This window comes from Ceratotherium simum, chromosome 1, assembly GCF_057802395.1.
Source record: "Ceratotherium simum simum isolate JZ-2026a chromosome 1, ASM5780239v1, whole genome shotgun sequence".
NCBI lineage: Eukaryota > Metazoa > Chordata > Mammalia > Perissodactyla > Rhinocerotidae > Ceratotherium > Ceratotherium simum.
The window spans coordinates 1532987-1552849 of NC_141900.1; the positions used below are offsets into that span (position 1 = coordinate 1532987).

Here is a 19863-nt window from a genome sequence, read left to right on the forward strand (position 1 = left end):
GTGAGTGGCCAGAGCCTTGCGCTTCACCAGGCCCACAGGATGGCCATCTTCATTCTTGATAGAATAGCAGCAGGAAATGGGCATGTAGGCTTAACCAAGCCACTACTGCCATCACCACCCCCAGGTAAACAAAGCCAGGTTGCCTTTGTTTTAATAAAACAAAAGTGACTTGAAAAATGTAGGATTTGCTTTTAAGACTTAAAAAAAACACGTATCCTTAAGCATTAGATAAATAAAGGCTGTCAGAATAGGAACACCCAGGGAGATTCCTGGCCCACCATGACCACTTGAGTCAGTTCTTGGGTGGGAGCCTGGACGTGCATTTTTACAAATCTCCCATAGATTCAGATACACTGAATGCAGTTGTGTTTGCAAGCGACTGCTTGAGTCCTGTACAGGGCCCTTATGTCTTATTTACACTTAATTAGACCAGGAAACAAGGAAAGGATCTGATCTTGCACAGCCAGGTGTTGGAGATTGGAGTGCTCGTTGAGTTTCACTTTTCGTCCTGGCGTCTGGGATGTTGGTGTGAAGTGATTCTGAACTGCACCTTTGCCTGCCTCCAGCAGGTATTTTGTTTCAGGGTATGTGGGAGCCTAACCTACAGTGTCACCTAACCGTTTTCCTCCAAGTCTCTTTTCCCCTTTGATAGTTACAGGCATGCGTCACTTATCGACAGGGACATGTTCTGAGAAATGTGTCGTTAGGTGATATCATTGTGTGAACATCATAGAGTGTACTTATACGAACCTAGATGGTATAGCCTACCACACACCTAGGCTGTGTGGTACTAATCTTATGGGACCACCATCATGTATGCGGTCCGTCGTTATGTGGCGCATGACTGTATTGTGACATGAAACAAACGTATAATCCCTGAGAGCCCTTCCATCACGTTTTTATCAGTTTGAAATAGGCTTTCAGATGAGGAGGTGCCTTGCACATAGTCAGTGCTCCAGGAAATATTAGTGAGTAGTCAGTTAACTAGTGAGTGGTTAGTTAGTTAGATAATGATTAGTCAGTTGGTTAGTGATTAGTCAGTAAATATCTGTTAGTACTAGATTGGGAAGAGTAAGAATTAGATCTGTCACTGCCAAGTACTGTCCGGGGAATTGGTCTAGAATGTGCGATTCGAAGTACTTCCAGAAGGGTGCTGTCCTTCTTCAGAGGTCAGCTGTGTGACCCTCAGCCCTGCTCCCCCACAGACCACTCAGCTTCTCAGTGACTGTCCCTCACTCCTCAGTCTCCTAGCTTCCTGTCACTCGCCGCATACGAATGTTACCACCATCTAATACGTATATGACCTATTCTGCACAGCTCCTCATTTTCTACTTGAATTCCCTCCTTAACTATTTTTCATTTACTTTCTGATTGACTTACCCAGTGCCTTTTCAAACCCAAATTGCTTTGTGTCTTTGGGACCTTGAAATACATTTTTCTCTAAATTATGAATAATTGATGCACTGGACTAATTATGAATTTTATTCTCACGTACCTATAATGCCCAGTAATATTCTCAGCTTTCGTTTGTTGCTAAAGTTTGTGTTTCTGGCTGTAAAATATTATTTATTTTCATATATATCAGAGGTTTTTATGATTTTTCTCTTCTCTTTTCTCTCCCCTGGGGAGTCCCTTCCCCTTTCCATAAACTGTGGCCCCCGTGTGGCTGTGCCCGTGTCTCCTCGCCCCGTAGGGTTCTACGGCCTGGACGAGTCTGACCTGGACAAGGTCTTCCACCTGCCCACCACCACGTTCATCGGGGGCCAGGAGTCGGCGCTTCCTCTGCGGGAGATCATCCGGCGGCTGGAGGTAAAGAAACACAAGCTCAGTTTCCAGAAAAGTCTAGTGGACTTGGTGAAAGCATGTGTTGGCAGGAGGCCACCAAACTAGGTTGTTTTTTTCTTGGTCCTGTATTTTTAACAAATATAAGGGAAGGAGAGCTTTTTTGCTATTTTGTAGATAGAAATCCATGTTTTTACAATCAGCCATAGAAAAGAGAAAAAATTTCCAATCCCGGTGGGAGTTTGTTTCAGATGTGTGGGGTCCCCAGCTTGGACTAGCCAGCAGGATGCCCGGTGGTGCCCCAGGCCCAGACACAGGTCTGTTTACTTGCTCATCCTCCCTGCGCCTCCATTCTCCTCGTCCTTCTCGCATTTTCTTTCTTCTCCTTCTCCTTTCTGGACTTGGTCAGCACTAGTCTGCCGGGGCCCTCCTCCGCACACACGGCAGCTGTGTGTCAGCATCTCAGCTTGGAGCTCCCTTGCCTTCATCACTTCTAGGTTTGTGGGGAAAGAGAAGTGTGGAAACCTGGTGACCTAGTGCCAACATCAAGAAGGAGTGGGCAACAAGGAGGTGTGGGCAGGGTCAGCTGAGGGGATTGACCTTTGGACCTGTCCGTTTTCCCTGATTTGTAGCCAGTCTCACCACTTTGACTGTAATATCTAGACCTGCTCTGTCCAAATAGTAGTCATTGGCCACATGTGACTATTGAGCCCTGGAAATGTACAAAATATCTGAATAACTTTTTAAATATTGAAAAGATAATATCTTGACATATTGGATCAAAGACTGAGAATTAATTGCTCTCTTTCTACTAGAGAACTTTCAATTACATGTGTGGCTGACACTGTATTTCTGTTGGACATTGCTGATGTAAGAGTTCTCCTATTGTCTAGACCCCAGAAACGGCACCCCATGTAGATGTCATTTGTCAGACTTACAGCCCTAGGCTTGTGTGTCCCATCCCATTCCCTTGGTTATTTGAGATTTATCTGTTTGTCTGGAAAGCGGTGTAATTAAACCAGTCTGCACTAAGAGATGAGTCTGGGCACCAGCACCTCCTTCACACAGATAGTCTCCAGCGGGGAGCTCAGCCCTTGTAGTTAAGCCTTCCTGCCTAATTGGAAAGACTTCTGGAGGGATACCATCCCGACAGCAAGCTGCAGTTGTCCCTCATCCTCTTAGGTTCACCCTTCAGCATGTTTCCTTCCTGGAGTGCCCCCTGTGGTTAACTTGCTCTAAATCTCGAGTCCCAGGGTGCTCTGATCCCGGCATTTGAAGGGGGCATAGAGCCCCGTGGCTCTCACTTTTGCTGTGCCGGTATCAGGGCCCAGGAGTTGGGCTCTTACTGTATGTGACAGTTGGACCTGAACTCCAGGGGTCCCAGCCATAACACCTCCTGTCCCCAGAGCGCCCCAGGTCCAGGGCTTTTCCGAGAGAGCTTCCCATTCTGGTCAACCCAGCTTAGAACACCCCATTCTCACGGTTTACAGGCACTTGGGTACACTTGCCTGCTGATAGTGCATTACTTATGTTTACATATGATATGGGCATGCACTAGATCACTGCTGGGATCTAGAGCTTAAGGTGTTTTGTTGGTCCCATGACATAATGATCAGCTTGCAGCTCTTTGAAAAGTTAGAGCAAGTGTGACATCTCGTCTTCCTAACATTTATCCCGCTAGAGGGAGAAGCTAAGAATCAGCCCCTAAAACTTGCTGCCTATTTCTTCTGGGGATTCAGCCGAGAAGGACCTGGTGTCAGGTCCGTGCCTGCCACTGGAATCCCAGGCACATCCTCCCCCTGCACTGTGCCAGCCAGCTTCCATGCCTGGTGTGAAAACCGAAGGGGCTATGGAGGGAACCACCAAGCAAAACCCGGCGCTTGTCAGTGTGGCTGCTGCAAAGACCTTTAAAGGCATTTTTCAGGGTCTCTAAAATCTCTTGCCACACTGGGGCATTTCCTTAACTCCAGAGCTGATTCAGGGTTTGCTATTGGCCCCTTGTTCTGACCCCAAGACAGCTGGCAGGTGGAGGGGGGAGAGGAATGTTAGTCACTTGGCTCAGGAGAGCCGTGGGTGCCTGCAGAAGGCTGCCCGGCACGGTCCCAGGGAGAGGTTTCCAGAGAGCTGGCCACCCTGACGCTGAGCTCTCCTCTGGCCGTCCTGTTCTGTCTGTCACTTTCATTTCCTTTCCCACTGAGCCCCGCTCATGTCTGAGCTCCTGCCTGTGCAGAGCTGTTCTGCACATTGCCCAGGTCACCCTAGGTTTTCCACAGGATGCACAGCTTCCTTCCCAGCTGCGATGTGAGAGTGGTGGTGTGGGAAGTGCCTGCTCTGTTCAGGACCCTTTGTTTTGTGATATGTGCAATCGTGCTTCTGTAGGACCTGACGTTCCCAAGAGGAGTCAGTACTAAAAGTAGAATTTAAAATCAAAAGCCCATGACTCTAGCCATTGAGCCGTGTTATCCACTGGCAGCACGGGGCCTTTCTTTCTTACGGCACTGGGCAGAGTCTGGCCTTGTCCCCCAGCTGGCGCATCCATCCTCCCACCACAAAGGGACCGTGCCTTGATCTAGCGGTTCTCACTGTCCCTCCCTGCTCATTGGGCTGTGCACCCTGAGTCCCTGGAGGAAGCATTTCGTGGCCGTGTTGGGAATACAAGGAGGTTGCTGGCCCAGGCCTGGCACTGCGCTGCATCTCTGCCCTGGGTACACTTGAAAGGAAGGCCACCTGTCCCTCTCCGCCTTCTCTGTGAACATCCTCTTGGTTGTGCGTGTGTTTGTGTGAAACAGATGGCCTACTGTCAGCACATTGGAGTGGAGTTCATGTTCATCAACGACCTGGAGCAGTGCCAGTGGATCCGGCAGAAATTTGAGACGCCCGGAATCATGCAGTTCACCAATGAGGAGAAGCGGACCCTGCTGGCCAGGCTTGTGCGGTCCACCAGGTGTGGGGCTGCGCTCAGGGTGGGGCGTGGAACACGCTGGTCCTGTCGGTGTGGCTCGGCCTGTCAACCAGGGTGGGTAGGTTTGGGGTGTGGCTGCAGCCTCACGTGAGTGGCATTGGCCCTGGGGACATGGCTCTTCAGAACGGCTTGGTTCCCATCCAGGTTTGAGGAGTTTCTACAGCGGAAGTGGTCGTCCGAGAAGCGCTTTGGACTGGAAGGCTGCGAGGTGCTGATCCCTGCCCTGAAGACCATCATCGACAAGTCCAGTGAGAACGGAGTGGACTATGTGATCATGGGAATGCCCCACAGGTAACTGCCTGGCCCCACTTGGCAGCCCTGCACACAAACAAAGCACAGGGCAGGGCGCCGAGCAAGCAGTGGGTGGAGCTCGCCTGGCACACAGTTGCATCCCTGCACTAGGATGACCGTCACCACAGCATCCCCCTTACTCTGCAGTCACTGTCACGCCAAAGGCCACAAGTGGTTTCAGACAGACGTCTTGACATTGTGCTGCATCTTATAAAAATTAAACCCGAATGCCCTTGCAAGGGTCACAGCAGAGGGAGGTTAACCTGGAGGGAAGGCTGCTCGGTGATGGGGAGTGGAGACCACAGCTTGGGGGAGGCAGCGGAGGCCAAGGACGAGCAGAGGCTGGGTGTCCCACAGCAGCTGAGGTCTCAGCTCTTCTCGGGCTGCAAACTGAGGCCCTGCTGTATCCTTCGGGGGAAGGAACGGGTGGAACAGCGTCACCTGTTGCCTGGGGCGCTGCACTTGGGCCCTGCTCACCTCCTGTGTGTCCCAGGGGGCGGCTGAACGTGCTTGCGAATGTCATCAGGAAGGAGCTGGAGCAGATATTCTGTCAGTTCGATTCAAAGCTGGAGGCAGCTGATGAGGTGAGGCACTCGTTTCTTTTAGAAACTTCCAGCATAGCTCCAGCCCACACAAGACTCCTCCACTTGTTTCTTGGGAAAGATTTACCGGAGGATGAGATCTTTCATACCTCCATACCTTCACAAAGGAGGCAGCCAATTGCCGTCCTCTCAGAGAAAAGGACGGCCACCAGGTTGGCGGCCCAGTAGCCCCCACAGTCCTCCCTGCTGGAGGCGAGGACCTGCCCCTCTGGCCAAGGGACCTTCTCTCTGTGCCCTGGGTGGGAGCCATCCTGGGACAAAGCCTTCCCACCCTTCCAGAAATGGCGGTTCTGGGAGTAGAAATAACACAGTACAGGGCTGTTGTGTCCTGCCCGGAATAAAGACTCAGTGTTTGTGCTGTCAGGGTTCTGGGGACGTGAAATACCACCTGGGCATGTATCACCGGCGGATCAACCGTGTGACTGACAGGAACATCACCTTGTCGCTGGTGGCAAACCCTTCCCACCTCGAGGCTGCCGACCCCGTGGTGATGGGCAAGACCAAAGCCGAGCAGTTTTACTGTGGGGACACAGAAGGGAAGAAGGTAAGGCCACAGGGGCCAGACAGTCCATGGCAGGCTCGCAGCCCTGGGCACATCTCAGACCTCACGTTTCTGGAAGTTAACAAAATATTGTGAATGGAGTTTGAAAGAGTAGCGGTAGTATAGTAGTCCTGCTTACAGATAGGCTGTCTCCCACGTTGTGACTGCTAGAGCTGGGTGGGGAGTGGTTTGCCTTCATCATCACCGCATCTGCCGAGAAGCCAGGCTTGCAAAATAGCATAATGGACAAAGAGGCGTTTTCACTGAACAGGAGGAGAGAGTCTTAAGAAAAAGATGTGAGTAAGCCTGAAGGAGGAATCGTAAAATTGACAGATGTGAGGAGAGAGGGTGGCGTTGATATCAGGGTGGCACCGTTTACAGATGGAGCACAGCTCAAGGTCTGGGTGGCCTTGGTGGCGGCATTTTCCAGGTGTGTGACAGTGAATGCTGAAAGTTTGTTGGCCAGCCTGCTTGTGTATAGAAATCTTCGATGGATTCTGTTTGTCCTGTTTAATCTCAAGATAGAAGTCGGTCTGTAACAAATTGTATCGTTCTTAGTACTTAATGATGACCTCAAAGCCAAGCAATCAGAAAATCAAGTGTTTGTGAATGTGTGCGTCTCTGTTCTGGAGAGTATACAGTCAGCATCACCGCCTGCTCCCAAGCACCTCTTGTTCTTCCTGGAAATAAGGTCATAGGTAAGGAAGCTAATAGAACCTGCACAGTGGGACACAGAGCTGCAAGTGAACTGGTAAAGAACTTCAGAAGAGGGATATGTCGGTGTGCACTAGAGTCGGAAGTGGAGTAAAAGACAGTCAAACCTCATCGACAGAGCAGGCAGTTGTTACATTTAATTGAAGAAACAGCAAGATTGAGGTAGGCAGAACAGAAAGAATGTTCTCTGGAGATGAGTGAGAGATGGGGCAAAGATGGAGGTGGGTTGGGAGGCACTGTGGGCAGAGTGGGGAAGAGGCCGGGGTAGGGGGCACCCAGGGATGCCCTGGAGAGGGTCAGACTTTTTAAAGGTGGAACCAAGTATAAGTTTACTGAGTTCTGTAACTTCAAATACTATAAGGATACTATTACTAGGCTTGGAGAATGAGAAGAAGGGAAACTGCCATCAGAGGTGAAGGGGTCCGGGCGGGGGGTGACATTGGGAACAGGAAGTGGTTCCTGCATCGATGGACACCCGCCACAGAGAGAGATTGTGGCCCGTGGGAGGATGTCGGGACGTGGACGTTACTCCCATGGGTTTGGGGGCCTGCACAGTGCCACAGAAGCTCCAAGTAGATGGAAAGGGGCCTCCCACGCAGCCCCCAAGACCACCAATGACACAGTGGCTGGGGAGGGGTGGGGAGGGGACCAACGTCGCTGACTAGTGCCTCCAGCATCTCCACTGTCCTTGTAGAACATTTGCAGTCGCATAGGGGAACGAGATTGCAGAAAACTGTGTGTGACATCCACATTCGTAAATTACAGACAAAAGGCCACTCAAGCAGTACTCACTGGGAATGCTGGCAATGTCCCGAGAAGGAATGAAATCACTAGAGAGAAGTGGTGGAAGATATTTAAATGCTTCAAATGATCGCACCGATCGGTCCAGTTGTGGGTTGCGAGGCCGAGGGAGGCTGGTTAGCCCTGGATGGTGGCCAGACACTTGTCCTAGGGCGTGTGCCTTTGCCCAGTGTGGACAGTCCGTCCCTCAAGACCCCCAGCCCACCGCTCTCTCTGAGCCGCCCGACCCGCGCCCATCCTCAGTAGCGGGTCCAGACTCCACCAGTCCTTCACAGCTGCTCTCCTTGCCACTCTTCTGAAACCCCCAGGCAATTATCTGATTTCTGTTAAATCCAGAATTCAGGGAGCTGGAGTATGTGTTACATAATTTTCGGCATTTAAGAAAAACTACTATAGTAATTTCTATAACTGTGGCTGAGGTTGTTCTATAACCTGGTGCAAGATTGAACCCGACCCAATTTGGCTTAAGGCTGATGTGGCCTTTGGGGTATCTGTGTGGGAAAGCAGCTCCCCGGTGCAGCAGGACGACCTGCCACAAACAGCTGCTCCTCCCAGGGTCCAGATGGGGCCACTGGGGCGCCGTCAGACACAAGGAGTGCAGGGTGGTGATTTCAGCAGCCAGCACCATGCTGAGGGAACCACCGGGACAGCCATGCAGCCTGATGCTGGGCGAGTATGGCTTCACCAGAAGATCAAGAGAAGTAGCTCAACGAGAGGGGAGACTAGGCGTGAAGTGTGTTGACGGAGAAGGTCAAGATTGTGCAGAGAAGAAACACACACAAAGGCCATCAAGAAGAAAGTCTCCTGGTGACTTTCCTGCCCAACAGGGGGCCCACCTGGGACCTGGCAAAGCTGCACCCCTCAGAGGAGGCCCGTGTGCAAACCCGACACTTGTGTCCACTGTCCACTTGAGCTCTTGAGTGTCCCTGCATCCACCAAAGCAGGACACATGGAGTTCTGTTAAAATCTAGGTTTTGTCCCTGGGAAGCACGTTGTGGACCTTCTTTTCCTGGCATGGAGGGCTCAGTGTACTGAGATTCTGGGTGGTGGTGGGAGCTGAGGAGGCCCAGGACACACAGCAAGAGGGGTAGATGGGGTGCTGAGCCAACCTTGCCTTCCTGGTACGAGGGTCCTGTGTGGCATGTTCAAAGGTGGTGGGCATCGACTCTGCAGCAGACGACAGGGTGGTGGGTGTGCAGATGTGGAGCAGAGCCACCCAGCTGCTAGCAGGTTGGGGAAGCTGGGGGGTCTTTATGCTCTCCTGCCACTTTCTTTCTAAGTTTGAAATGATCTCAAAGCACATTATTTTTTGAAAAGCAGATTGTGACTTAATCTCCAGAGCACCTTGTGGACACAGCGGTCAGGAGTGTGTTGGATTTGGGGTCTCCTTTGTATGTCTACAGGTCATGTCCATCCTTCTGCACGGGGATGCTGCATTTGCTGGCCAGGGCATCGTGTACGAGACCTTCCACCTGAGCGACCTGCCTTCCTACACAACTCACGGCACCGTCCACGTGGTCGTCAACAACCAGGTAACCTGGGCTGGGCTCCGAGCTCTGGGTGGGCTCCGGGGTCTTTGTGGCGGAGGAGGCCGCAGACTTCACAGCATCGGGTTTCTGATCAGACTATCTCCTGAGGGTTCTATCTCACATCATTCTTACTTAGAATGACATCTCTTAGTTATTTAGAACATTTGTTGTTTCTGATTAGAAAAATATGTCTATTATAAAAAACTTGGACAACAGAAAACTTTTTTTTTAAGTTGAGGGATTTTAATTACACTAAGTTAATGATATTATTTTAGAATATTTTCTTCTAGACCCACAAACATACAAATGGCTTTTCTTTTTTAAGAAACTAAGGTTCTATATACACAGTTTTATATCCATTTTTTTACCACATTGTTTTCTCATGTTATTATATACTCTTAAAATATTAATTTTAATGAAAACATCCATTATAAGTTGTTTCATAAAATAGACATTGCCGTGTTAGTCTAATCCTAGACTGCTAGGATTCTCATTTTTCGCTGTTTTAAATAACGCTGTGATGAACATTCTTGTAGGTGACAATTTCTGCCCAACTCCGATACATATCGCTGTTATAGCTGTCACTTCCTCCACCAGCCATATCCGAGGGTGTGTCTCCCCAACTCATGTGAACTTTCATAGATCAGATATTCAAGTGCCTTTCAGTACAGGCACTGTGCTAGTTACCAGGCAGAGAAAGGGCAAGCTCCTGGCCCTCGAGGAGCTTCTAGTTCAGTGTGGGGACAGGGGACCTACCAGGTGTGGGCTTAGTCAGCAGGTGTTTCTCTGAGGGTTGATCTTTAAGTGGAGATGAACAGTGAGGTAGGCAAATGTTGGGGAGCAGCAGATTGAGGCAAGGAAGGGGTCCGTGTGTCCAAGGGAGGGGATGAGGCCATCACAGCTGAAGTTTGGTTAATGCAAGAGAGAGCAGCCAGTGGCCAACTTCCACAAGGCCCCCAAGGAAAGGGCTCTTACTCCAGATGCACTGAGGCCACCGGCGGGACTGAAGCAAGGACATGACTATAAGATACAGTCTGATTCATAAACGTGATTTGTTGCTACATGCAGAATGGGTTAGAGGAGGACAGAGAAACAGTTGCAGCTGTCCCAGCAAGGAGTTGAGAGGAAGAGGGGAAAATGTAAACATTAAGGTAAATGTGGTCGTTATGTAGTAAAGGCTGAGGAGCTCAAAATGTAAAAGGTCAGACACAAAAAGAGGCAAGGAATGTTACCGAGTATGAATATAACACACAAAATGATAACAGCTACCATTTATTAAGTGCCTGCTATGTGCCAGGCACTGAATTAGGCACTTCACATACATACTTAGTCCATACTGTTGTTACCCTGCAGAGGGTGGTGTCATCTCGTTGTACAGAAGAGAAAACTGAGCAAACAGACTGAATAACTGGCTTGAGAGCCAGTATTTGATCTGCTTTCTTTCAAGGAACAATATTAGGAAGAGTTTTGAAAAACTGCCAAGGAAAGAGAAAGGTCTAAAAAACAAACAAAAAAGAACAGTGGACTCACTGCTTGTGAGTATGGGCTGAAATAATAAAAGGAGAATGGTCTTCAATCTGCAGCAAGTACAGCAAAGATCATTCACAGAGACTGGAAGCCCAAGATAACACAGGATAGTTTTTTTAAAAAGAAAAATGCTTTTCCATGAGTACTCTCCAGACTCACGTGAATTCCATCCCAGGAGATTTAAAATGATAATTTACTCAGATGGCAGAACCTACTTGGTAATCTCTTATGAATCTTGGCAAGTAGGAAAGGTGCCCAAGACTTCTAAATTTTTTTAAGGAATAAAAAGGATAGATTCTAGTCCCTGGAAGAGGATCTGAATAGATTCTCAGCCTACGAGGGCCATATCCCTGTCATGGAATGCCACCCAGGCCCTTGGTCAAGTGTTTCGTTACGTCGTTGTGCACACGGTTGAGAAATATGATATGGACAGTGGTGTAGCCATGTCTTCTTACCTGATTTCATCACACCTACTGGAAAGCTCTGCTTAATGGGTTGGTGGCAGCAGCACACAGTTTTCCCTGTGGCCCTGGCCGGCTCAGCACTTTATCAGTGACAGGTGGAGCACAGAGAAAGCTGACCCAGAGCCTAGGAGAAGCGCTGTTGCGTATTGGAATCAGGATTCAGAACTCTTAAAGTTCAGAATGTGGAGGCACAATCAACAAGATTAGGTCTAGAGACGAGTGTTAAATCAAACATTAAATGTTTTATTAGTTTTTTTATTATTATAATTTAATGGTAGAATTCACCCATTTTGCCATGGTATGGTAGAATTCACCCATTTTGCCATGTAGTTCTCCGAGTTTTGACAAATGCGTATAGTCATGTAACCATCATCAAGATATGAGAGTTTAATCACTCCAGAAAACGCTCTTCTTCACAGCCCACCCTCTGGCAGGCACTGTGATTTTGCCTTTTCCAGAGTGTCTAATAAACGTTGACCTACAGTCCGTGGCCTTTTGAGTCAGGCTGCTCTCCTTCAACATAACCCATTTGACATTCATCTGTGTTCTCGGGTGTGTCCATGGCTTGTTCCTTCAGTTGCTGCATGGCACTTGGTTGCATGGTTGTAGCACGGTTTGTTTATCCATTCACGCGTTGAAGGGAATTGGGATTGTTTCAGCTTTTGGCAATTACGATTAAAGCCGCTGTAAACATTCACATACAGTTTTTGGTGTGAACATCAGTTTTTCTTTTTCTTTGTAAATACCTAGAAGTGGAATTACTGTGGATCATATGTTAACTATATGTTATACTTTATAAGAAACTGCCAAACTATTTTCCAAAACGTCCGTACTATTTTGCAGTGAATGAGTTCCACTTGCTCCACATCCTTGCTAGCTCAAGGTATTGTCGATATTTTTGTATTTCAGCCATTCTGATAAGTGTGTAGTATCTTGTGTGGCTTACTCTGTACTTCCCTCAAGACGAAAGATGTTGAACACCTTTTCCTACACAAACCAGCCGTCTATGTATCTTCTTTGGTAAAGGAATCTTTCGGTGTTTTCCCATTAGCAAGGGAGGCTATTTGCTTTATTAAAATTTGAGAGTTCTTATAGATTCTGGATACAAGTCCCATATCACAGATGTGTTATACAAAGATTTTCCTCCACTCTATGGCTTATCTTCATTCTCCTACCAGTATCTTTCATGGAACAAAAGTTTTTTATTTTCATGAAGTCCAGTTTATGAATTTTCTCTTTTATGGATCATGTTTTTGGTTTTGAATCTAAGAAAACTTTGTCTTACCAAAGTCACAAAGATTTTCCCCCTATCTTCTAGAAGTTTTATAATTTTATGTTTTATATTTAAATCTGTGACATATTTTGAGTTTTGAAGTTTTTTTTTTTTTTTTTTTTTTTTTTTAAGATTTTATTTATTCAGTTTTTTCCCCCCAAAGCCCCAGTAGATAGTTGTATGTCATAGGTTCACATCCTTCTAGTTGCTGTACGTGGGACCCGGCCTCACGTTGGACGGAGAAGTGGTGCCTCGGGGCGCTCCCGGGATCCGAACCCGGGCCGCCAGCATCAGAGCGCGCGCACTTAACCGCTAAGCCACGGAGCCGGCCCTGAAGTTTTTTTCTTGCTTAAAGATGTCCAGTTGTTCCAATACAGTTTGTAGAAGGAATTATTCTTTGTTGAAAATGAATTGTCCATGTTTATTTGGGTCTATTCTGATTTTTTGTTATTTTCCATTGATCTGTGTGTCTGTCCTTTTGCCAACACCACACTGTCTTCATACTGGAGATTTATTGTCAGTCTTAAAATCAGGTTGTATGAGTCTTCCAACTTTGTGACTTTTCAAAATTGGTTTAGCTATTCTAAGTTGTTTGCTTTTTCATATAAATTTTAGAATCAGCTTGTTGATTTCCAGAAAAAGGTAGTATTTTGATTAGGAATGTGTTGAATCAATAGATCAGTTTGTGAAGAATCACAACCTTGACAATATTGAGTCTTAATCTGAGAGGACAGTAAATCTCTCCGTTTATTTAGATTTTCTTTTATTTCCTTCATAGGTATTTTGCAGTTCTCAGCATACAGATCCTGCATGTTTGTTAGATTTATACCTAAATATTTCATTATTTTGGAGCTATTGTAAATGGTACTTTTTCTCATTTTAATTTCCAATTATTTGTCACTAGGATATAGAAATACAATTTATTTTTGTATGTTGTACACTTTGTTTTTTGTGTCCCACAAGCTTACTAAACTCACTTTTAGTAGTTTTTTTGAGGATTCTTAGGAGTTTTCGTTGTAGACAATCATGTGATCTCAAATAGAGACAGTTTTATTTCTTCCTTTCCAAGCCTTGTATTTCTTTTTCTTACCTTGTTGCACTGGCTAGGACCTCAACACAATGTTGAAATGGTGAGAGGGGACATCCTTTCCTTGTTCCCAATTTTAGAAGGAAAGCATTCAGTCTTTGATTATTAAATATGATGCTATCTATAGGTTTTTGTAGATGTCCTTTATCAAGCTAAGGAAGTTCCCTCTGTTCCTAATTTGTGGACAGTATTTGTCATGAATGGATGTTGATTTTTGTCAGATGTTTTCTGCATGTATTAAGATGATCATATGGTTTGCTAATGGTGAATTCCATTAATTGATTTTTGTTTTCTTTTCTTTTGTTTCCTGAGAAAGATTTGCCCTGAGCTAACATCTGTTGCCAGTCCTCTTCTTTTTTTTGCTTTTTTTGCTGAGAAGATTAGCCCTGAGCTAACATCTGTACCAGTCTGTCCTCTATTTTTTGTACGTTGGACACCACCACAGCATGGCTGGTGAATGGAGTAGGTCTGCGCCTGGGATCCAAACCCGAGAACGCAGGCCACCAAAGTAGAGTGCACGGAACTTTAACCAGTTCAGCCATGGGGCTGGGCCCCATTAATTGATTTTTCAATGTGAAATTCTTTTGTCTGTTCGTGAAGGATGTTGGTCTGTGGTTTTCTTGTAATGTCTGTCTGGTTTGGGTATCAGGGGAATGCTGGCCTCATAAGATAAGTTGAGAAGTGTTCTCTCCTATTTTCTGGAATAGTTTGTGTAGAATTGTTATATTTGCTCTGTAAGTGTTTAGTAGCATTTGCCAGTAAAACACTTCTGGGCCTAGAGTTTTCTTCATGGGAAGGTTTTTTTTTTTCCCTTTGTCTTCTGTTTTTGAAGTTCGACTATGATGTGTCTTTTTTTTTTAACAGCTTTATTGAGATATAATTCACATACCATACAATTTACCCATTTAAAGTCTACAATTCAGTGGTTTTTAGTGTATTCACACAGTGCTACTATCACCACAGTCAGTTTTAGAACATTTTCATCATCTCAAGAAATTCTGTATCCTTTAGCTATCATAGCCCTATGTCCCTATTCTCCCCAGCCCTAAGCAACCACTAACCTACTTTCTGTCTCTATAGGTTTACCTATTCTGCATTCGTGTTAATTGAATCATATAATACATGGTCCTTTGTGACTGGCCTCTTCCACTTAGTGTAATGTTTTCAGGGTTCATCCATATTGTAGCATGTCAGGTCTTCTATTCAGGATTCTGTTATATGGCTATATCACATTTTATTTACCCATTTATCAGTTGAGGGACATTTGGATTGTTTCTGTTTTTTGGCTATTATAAATAATGCTGCTGTGAACTTTCGTGTACAAGTTTTTGTGTGGACACATTTTCATTTCTCTTGGATCTATACCTAAAAGTAGAATTGCTGAGTCACATGGTAACTCTGTGTTTAACCTTTTGAGGAACTGCCAGACTGTTCCTAAGTGGCTGCACCATTTTACATTCCCAGCAGCGGTGGATGATACTTTTAATTTTTTCACCTCTTCACTAACACTTGTTATTGTCTTTTTTATTCTAGCCATCATAGTGGGTATGAAGTGGTATCTCATTATAGTTTTGATTTACATTTCCCTAATGGCTAATGATGTTGAGAATCTTTTCCTGTGTTTATTGACCATTTGTATATCTTCTTTGGAGAAATGTCTGTTCGGATCCTTTGCCCATTTTTAAATTGGATTGTCTTTTTATTTGAAGAATTCTTTATATATATGTTCTGGATACAAGCCCTTTATCAGATAAATGATTTGCAACTATTTTCTCCCGTTCTTTGGTTTTTCTCTTTCTTGATGTTGTGTTTCGAAGTACAAAAGTTTTTGTTTTGTTTTGTTTTGTTTTTACTGCTGTGTTTTCCTCTAAGAGTTTTATAGTTTTAGTTCTTACATCTGTGATCCATTTTGAGTTAACTTTTGTGTATGGTGCAAGGGAGGGGCCCAGTTCATTCTTTTGCACGTGGATACTTGTCATCCCTACATCATTTATGGGAAAGACTGTCTTTCCCCACTGAAGTGACTTGGCATCATTCAGCTTCTGTGAATCCATAGATTTGTATCTTTTGACAAATTTGGGCAATTTTCTTTCTTTTTTTATTTTTTTTAACCATCTTTACCCCTTTTGCCCACCCCCCACCTCTGGCAGCCACCAATCTGTTCTGTGTATCTATGAGTTCAAGTTTTTGTTGTTACTGTTGTTTTATTTTTATTTTTTTTGTGAGGGAGATCAGCCCTGAGCTAACATCCACTGCCAATCCTCCTCTTTTTTTTCCGAGGAAGATTGGCCCTGAGCTAACATCTGTGCCCATCTTCCTCTACTTTTTTATACGGGACACCACCACAGCATGGCGTGACAAGCAGTGCGTCGGTGCACACCCAGGATCCAAACCCCCGAACCCCGGGCCACTGAAGTGGAGCATGTGGACTTAACTGCTTGCACCACCGGGCCAGCCCCTGTTGTTTTAAACTCCACAAATAAGTGAGATCATACAGTATTTGTATGTCTCTGACTTATTTCACTTAGCATAATGCCCTCAAAGTTCATCCATGTTGTTGGAAATGGCAGGATTTCCTTCTTTTTTATGGCTGAATACTATTCTGTTGTATACATATGCCACATTTTCTTTATCCATTGGTCCATTGATGGACACTTAGGTTGTTTCCTAAGTCTTGTCTAGGCTATTGTAAATAATGCTGCAGCTAACAGGGGGTGCATATATCTTTTTGAGATATCATTTTCTTCAGATAAATACTCAGAAATGGAATTGCTGGATCATATGGTGGTTCTATTTTTAATTTTTTGAGGAATCTCCATACTGTTTCCCATAGTGGCTGCACCAGTTTACATTCCCACCAACAGTGCACAAGAGTTCCCTTTTCTCCACATCCTCACCACCACTTGTTATCTCTTGTCTTTTTGATGATAGCCATTCTAACAGGTGTGAGGTGATATCTCATTGTGGTTTTGATTTGCATTTCCCTGTTGATTAGTGATGTTGAGCATCTTTTCATGTACCTTTTGGCCATTTGTATGTCTTTTTCAGAAAAATGTCTATTCAGATCCTCTGCCCATTTTTTAATTGGATTGTTTGTTTTTTTGCTATTGAGTTGTGTAAGTTCTTTATATATTTTACATATTAACCTCTTATCAGATACATAATTTGCAGATATTTTCTCCTGTCCTGTAGGTTGCCTTTTCATTTTGTCCTGTAGGTTGCCTTTTCATTTTGTTGATGATTTCCTTTGCTGTGCAGAAGCTTTTTAGTTTGATGTAATCTCACTTGTTTATTTTTGCTTTTGTTGCCTTTGCTTTTGGTGTCAAATCCAAAAATTCATTGCCAAGACCAAGTCAAGGAGCTTTACCACCTGTGTTTTCTTCTAGGCATTTTATGGTTTCAGGTCTTACATTCAAGTCTTTATTCCATTTTGAGTTAATTTTTGTGTATGGTGTAAGATAGTGGTCCTATTTCATTCTTTGCATGTGGCTGTCCAGTTTTCCCAGCACCATTTATTGAAAACACTATCCTTTCCCCATTGTATATTCTTGGCTGCTTTGTCATAAAGTAATTGACCATACATGGATGGGTTTATTTCTGGGGTCTCTCTTCTGTTCCATTGATCTGTGTGTCTGTTTTTATGCCTACACCATACTGTTTTGATTACTGTAGCTTTTTTTTTTTTTTTAAGATTTTATTTATTTATTTATTTTTCCCCCAAAGCCCCGGTAGATAGTTGTATGTCATAGATGCACATCCTTCTGGTTGCTGTATATGGGTCACAGCCTCAGCATGGCCAGAGAAGCGGTGCGGCGGTGCGCGCCCGGGATCTGAACCTGGGCCGCCAGCAGCGGAGCGCGCGCACTTAACCGCTAAGCCACGGGGCCGGCCCTAGTGTAGCTTTTTAATGTAGTTTGGAATCAGGGAGTGTGGTGCCTCCAGCTTCATCCTTCTTTCTCAAGATTGCTTTTGCTGTTCAGGGTCTTTGTGATTCCATATAAATTTTAGGACTATTTATTCTATTTCTGTGAAAAATGCCATTTGAATTTTGATAGGGACTGCATTGAATCTTTGGATTGCTTTGGGTATTATGGACATTTTAACAATATTAATTCTTCCAATCCATGAGCATGGTATGTCTTTTCATTTATTTGTGTCTTCTTCAGTTTCTTTCATCAATGTCTTGTTGTTTTCAGTGTACAAGTCTTTCATCTCTTTGGTTAAATTTAGTCCTACTGACATTATTTCTTATTTCAGACCCACCCTCTCTCTTTCTGGGTCTTCGATGACACAAATATTAGACCTTTTTTTATAGTCCCACAGGTCCCCGAGGCTTTGTTCATGTTTGTTTTTTCAGTCTCTCCATTTGTTTAGATTGGGTAATTTCTGTTTTATCTTTAAGTTCACTGATTCTTTCCTTTCTCCCCTCCGTTCTGCTGTAGAGCACCTCCATTCAGTTTTTTCCCCCAGTTATTTTATTTTTCAGTTCTAAAATTTCCATTTGGTTCTTTTTAGATCTTTGTCTTTGCTGAGAGTTTCTGTTTATGTTTCAGACGTGTTCATAATTTTCATTGAAGCATTCTTACGATGGCTGCTTTAAAGTCTTTGTCAGATAATTCTGACATCTGTGTCATCTCCAAGTTGGCTTCTAATGATTGCTTTTTCTCATTCAAGCTGAGATTTTTCTGGTTGTTAGTATGACAAGTGATTTTCAAGTGAAACCAGGACATTTTGGGCATTATATTATGAGACTCAGAATGTTATTTAAATCTTCTGTTATAACAGGCCTCCTCTGGACCCCTCGGGTTGGGGTTGGGTCATTTGTTACTGCCCAGTCGTGGGTGGGAGTCCAGGTTCCCCATCCACGTCTGTTGATACCCACGGAGGGGAGGGCAGGCAGGGTGGGACAGGGGTGCTTTGTTACTGCTCCTCATGTGGCCTCCACTGACACCAGGGGTAGGGGGCGTCTAATTACCATCAGTCTAAGCTCCCCACTGGGCCTTCGCTGGGGTGGGTGAGGGTGGAACCACCGTGTTTTCTCTGGGGTTGGCTGAAGCAGGGCATCTAAAAATGTTCTGTCCTGCTAGACAGCCCATACCTGGTCCTCTGGCCAGAGAGCGCCAGCTTTCCTTCGAACTTCTTTTTGTCTATACCTATTGGCATTTCAGGATTGCCTGCTTCTCTGACACTCAGTCTGGAATATAGGAAGGACTAAGACAGCCCTGGGCACTATCACCAAGTCGTTCCTCAGGATCCAAGGTCCCTGGCTGGTCTGCTCCCTTCTGTCTACCTTCCGAGTTTTATGTTTGTTCTGTATGTAGTGTCCTGAGTTCTTAGCTGTACTTATTAGCAGGAGGAATAAAGAACGGTACGTCTACTCCATCTTCCAAAACTGGAAGTCCCTCTAAGAACATTTTTGTTTCTTTTTTTTAAGTATAAATTCAATTTCTTTAGTAAATATAAGACTGTTCAGCTTATCTGTTTCTTCTTAAGTGAGCTCTGGTAATTTCTGTCTTTGATGGAGTTTGTCCATTTCATTTAAGTTGTGGAATTTATGGGCATGAAGTTTGTAATGTTCTCTCATTAGGATCTGCAGTGGGGTCTCCTCTCTGGTTCCTGATATTGGTGATTTGTGTCTTGTCTCCTTTTTTCTTGGTTAGTCTGGCTGTAGATTTGTTGTTGTTGTCTTCACAGGAACAGCTGTGATGTCACTGCATTTTCTCTGTTGTTTTCCTGCTTTCTGTTTCACTGATTTCTGCTCTTTATTTCTTTCCTTCTCCTTGCTTTGGGGTTAATTTAGTCTTCTTTTTCTAGTTTCTTAGATCATTGATTTGAAGCCTCCTTCTTTGCAATATAAACATTTAATAGCATTTCAATTTAAGAATCACATTACACAGACACAGCACAGGTAAGCCTTGGGTTTGTCAAACATCTTATGACAGAAAGTCAAGCATTCTAATTGAACATAAATGAGACCATGTCCAGAGGAGAGTGTCTTAGGGATGGCACAGTGTCTGGAAAATACCCTACAAGGAATGACCCAGGAAGCTGGGCCCATGTGGCCCGGAAGACAGAAAACTCCTGGAGGCATGAGAGCTCCTTTCAACGAAATGAATGATTCACATAGCACAGGCTGTGACAGGCAGAGTCAGCACCAGTGAGTAGCAATTACCAGAAAGCAAGTTTTGGTTGAATCAGAGGAAGAACTTCCAACAGTCAGACCTGTTCCAGCCAGGGTCCAGCCGTAGGGTTGACATAGAGAGGGCTCCAACCAGGGATGAGGTGATAAA

At 45.0% G+C, this 19863-nt stretch overlaps 1 protein-coding gene across 6 annotated transcripts in view; it reads left to right on the forward strand.

Moving 5' to 3' along the window:
• OGDH (oxoglutarate dehydrogenase) overlaps positions 1-19863 on the forward strand; it is a 394430-nt gene that overhangs the window by 361977 nt on the left and 12590 nt on the right. For all 6 annotated transcript variants that reach the window (XM_087427987.1, XM_014793632.2, XM_087428462.1 and 3 more), the window contains 6 exons: positions 1694-1809; positions 4572-4726; positions 4889-5035; positions 5529-5619; positions 6002-6181; positions 9097-9225. In XM_087427987.1, coding sequence (XP_087284113.1) covers positions 1694-1809; positions 4572-4726; positions 4889-5035; positions 5529-5619; positions 6002-6181; positions 9097-9225 — 818 coding nt within the window. The remainder of the gene's footprint in view (positions 1-1693; positions 1810-4571; positions 4727-4888; positions 5036-5528; positions 5620-6001; positions 6182-9096; positions 9226-19863) is intronic.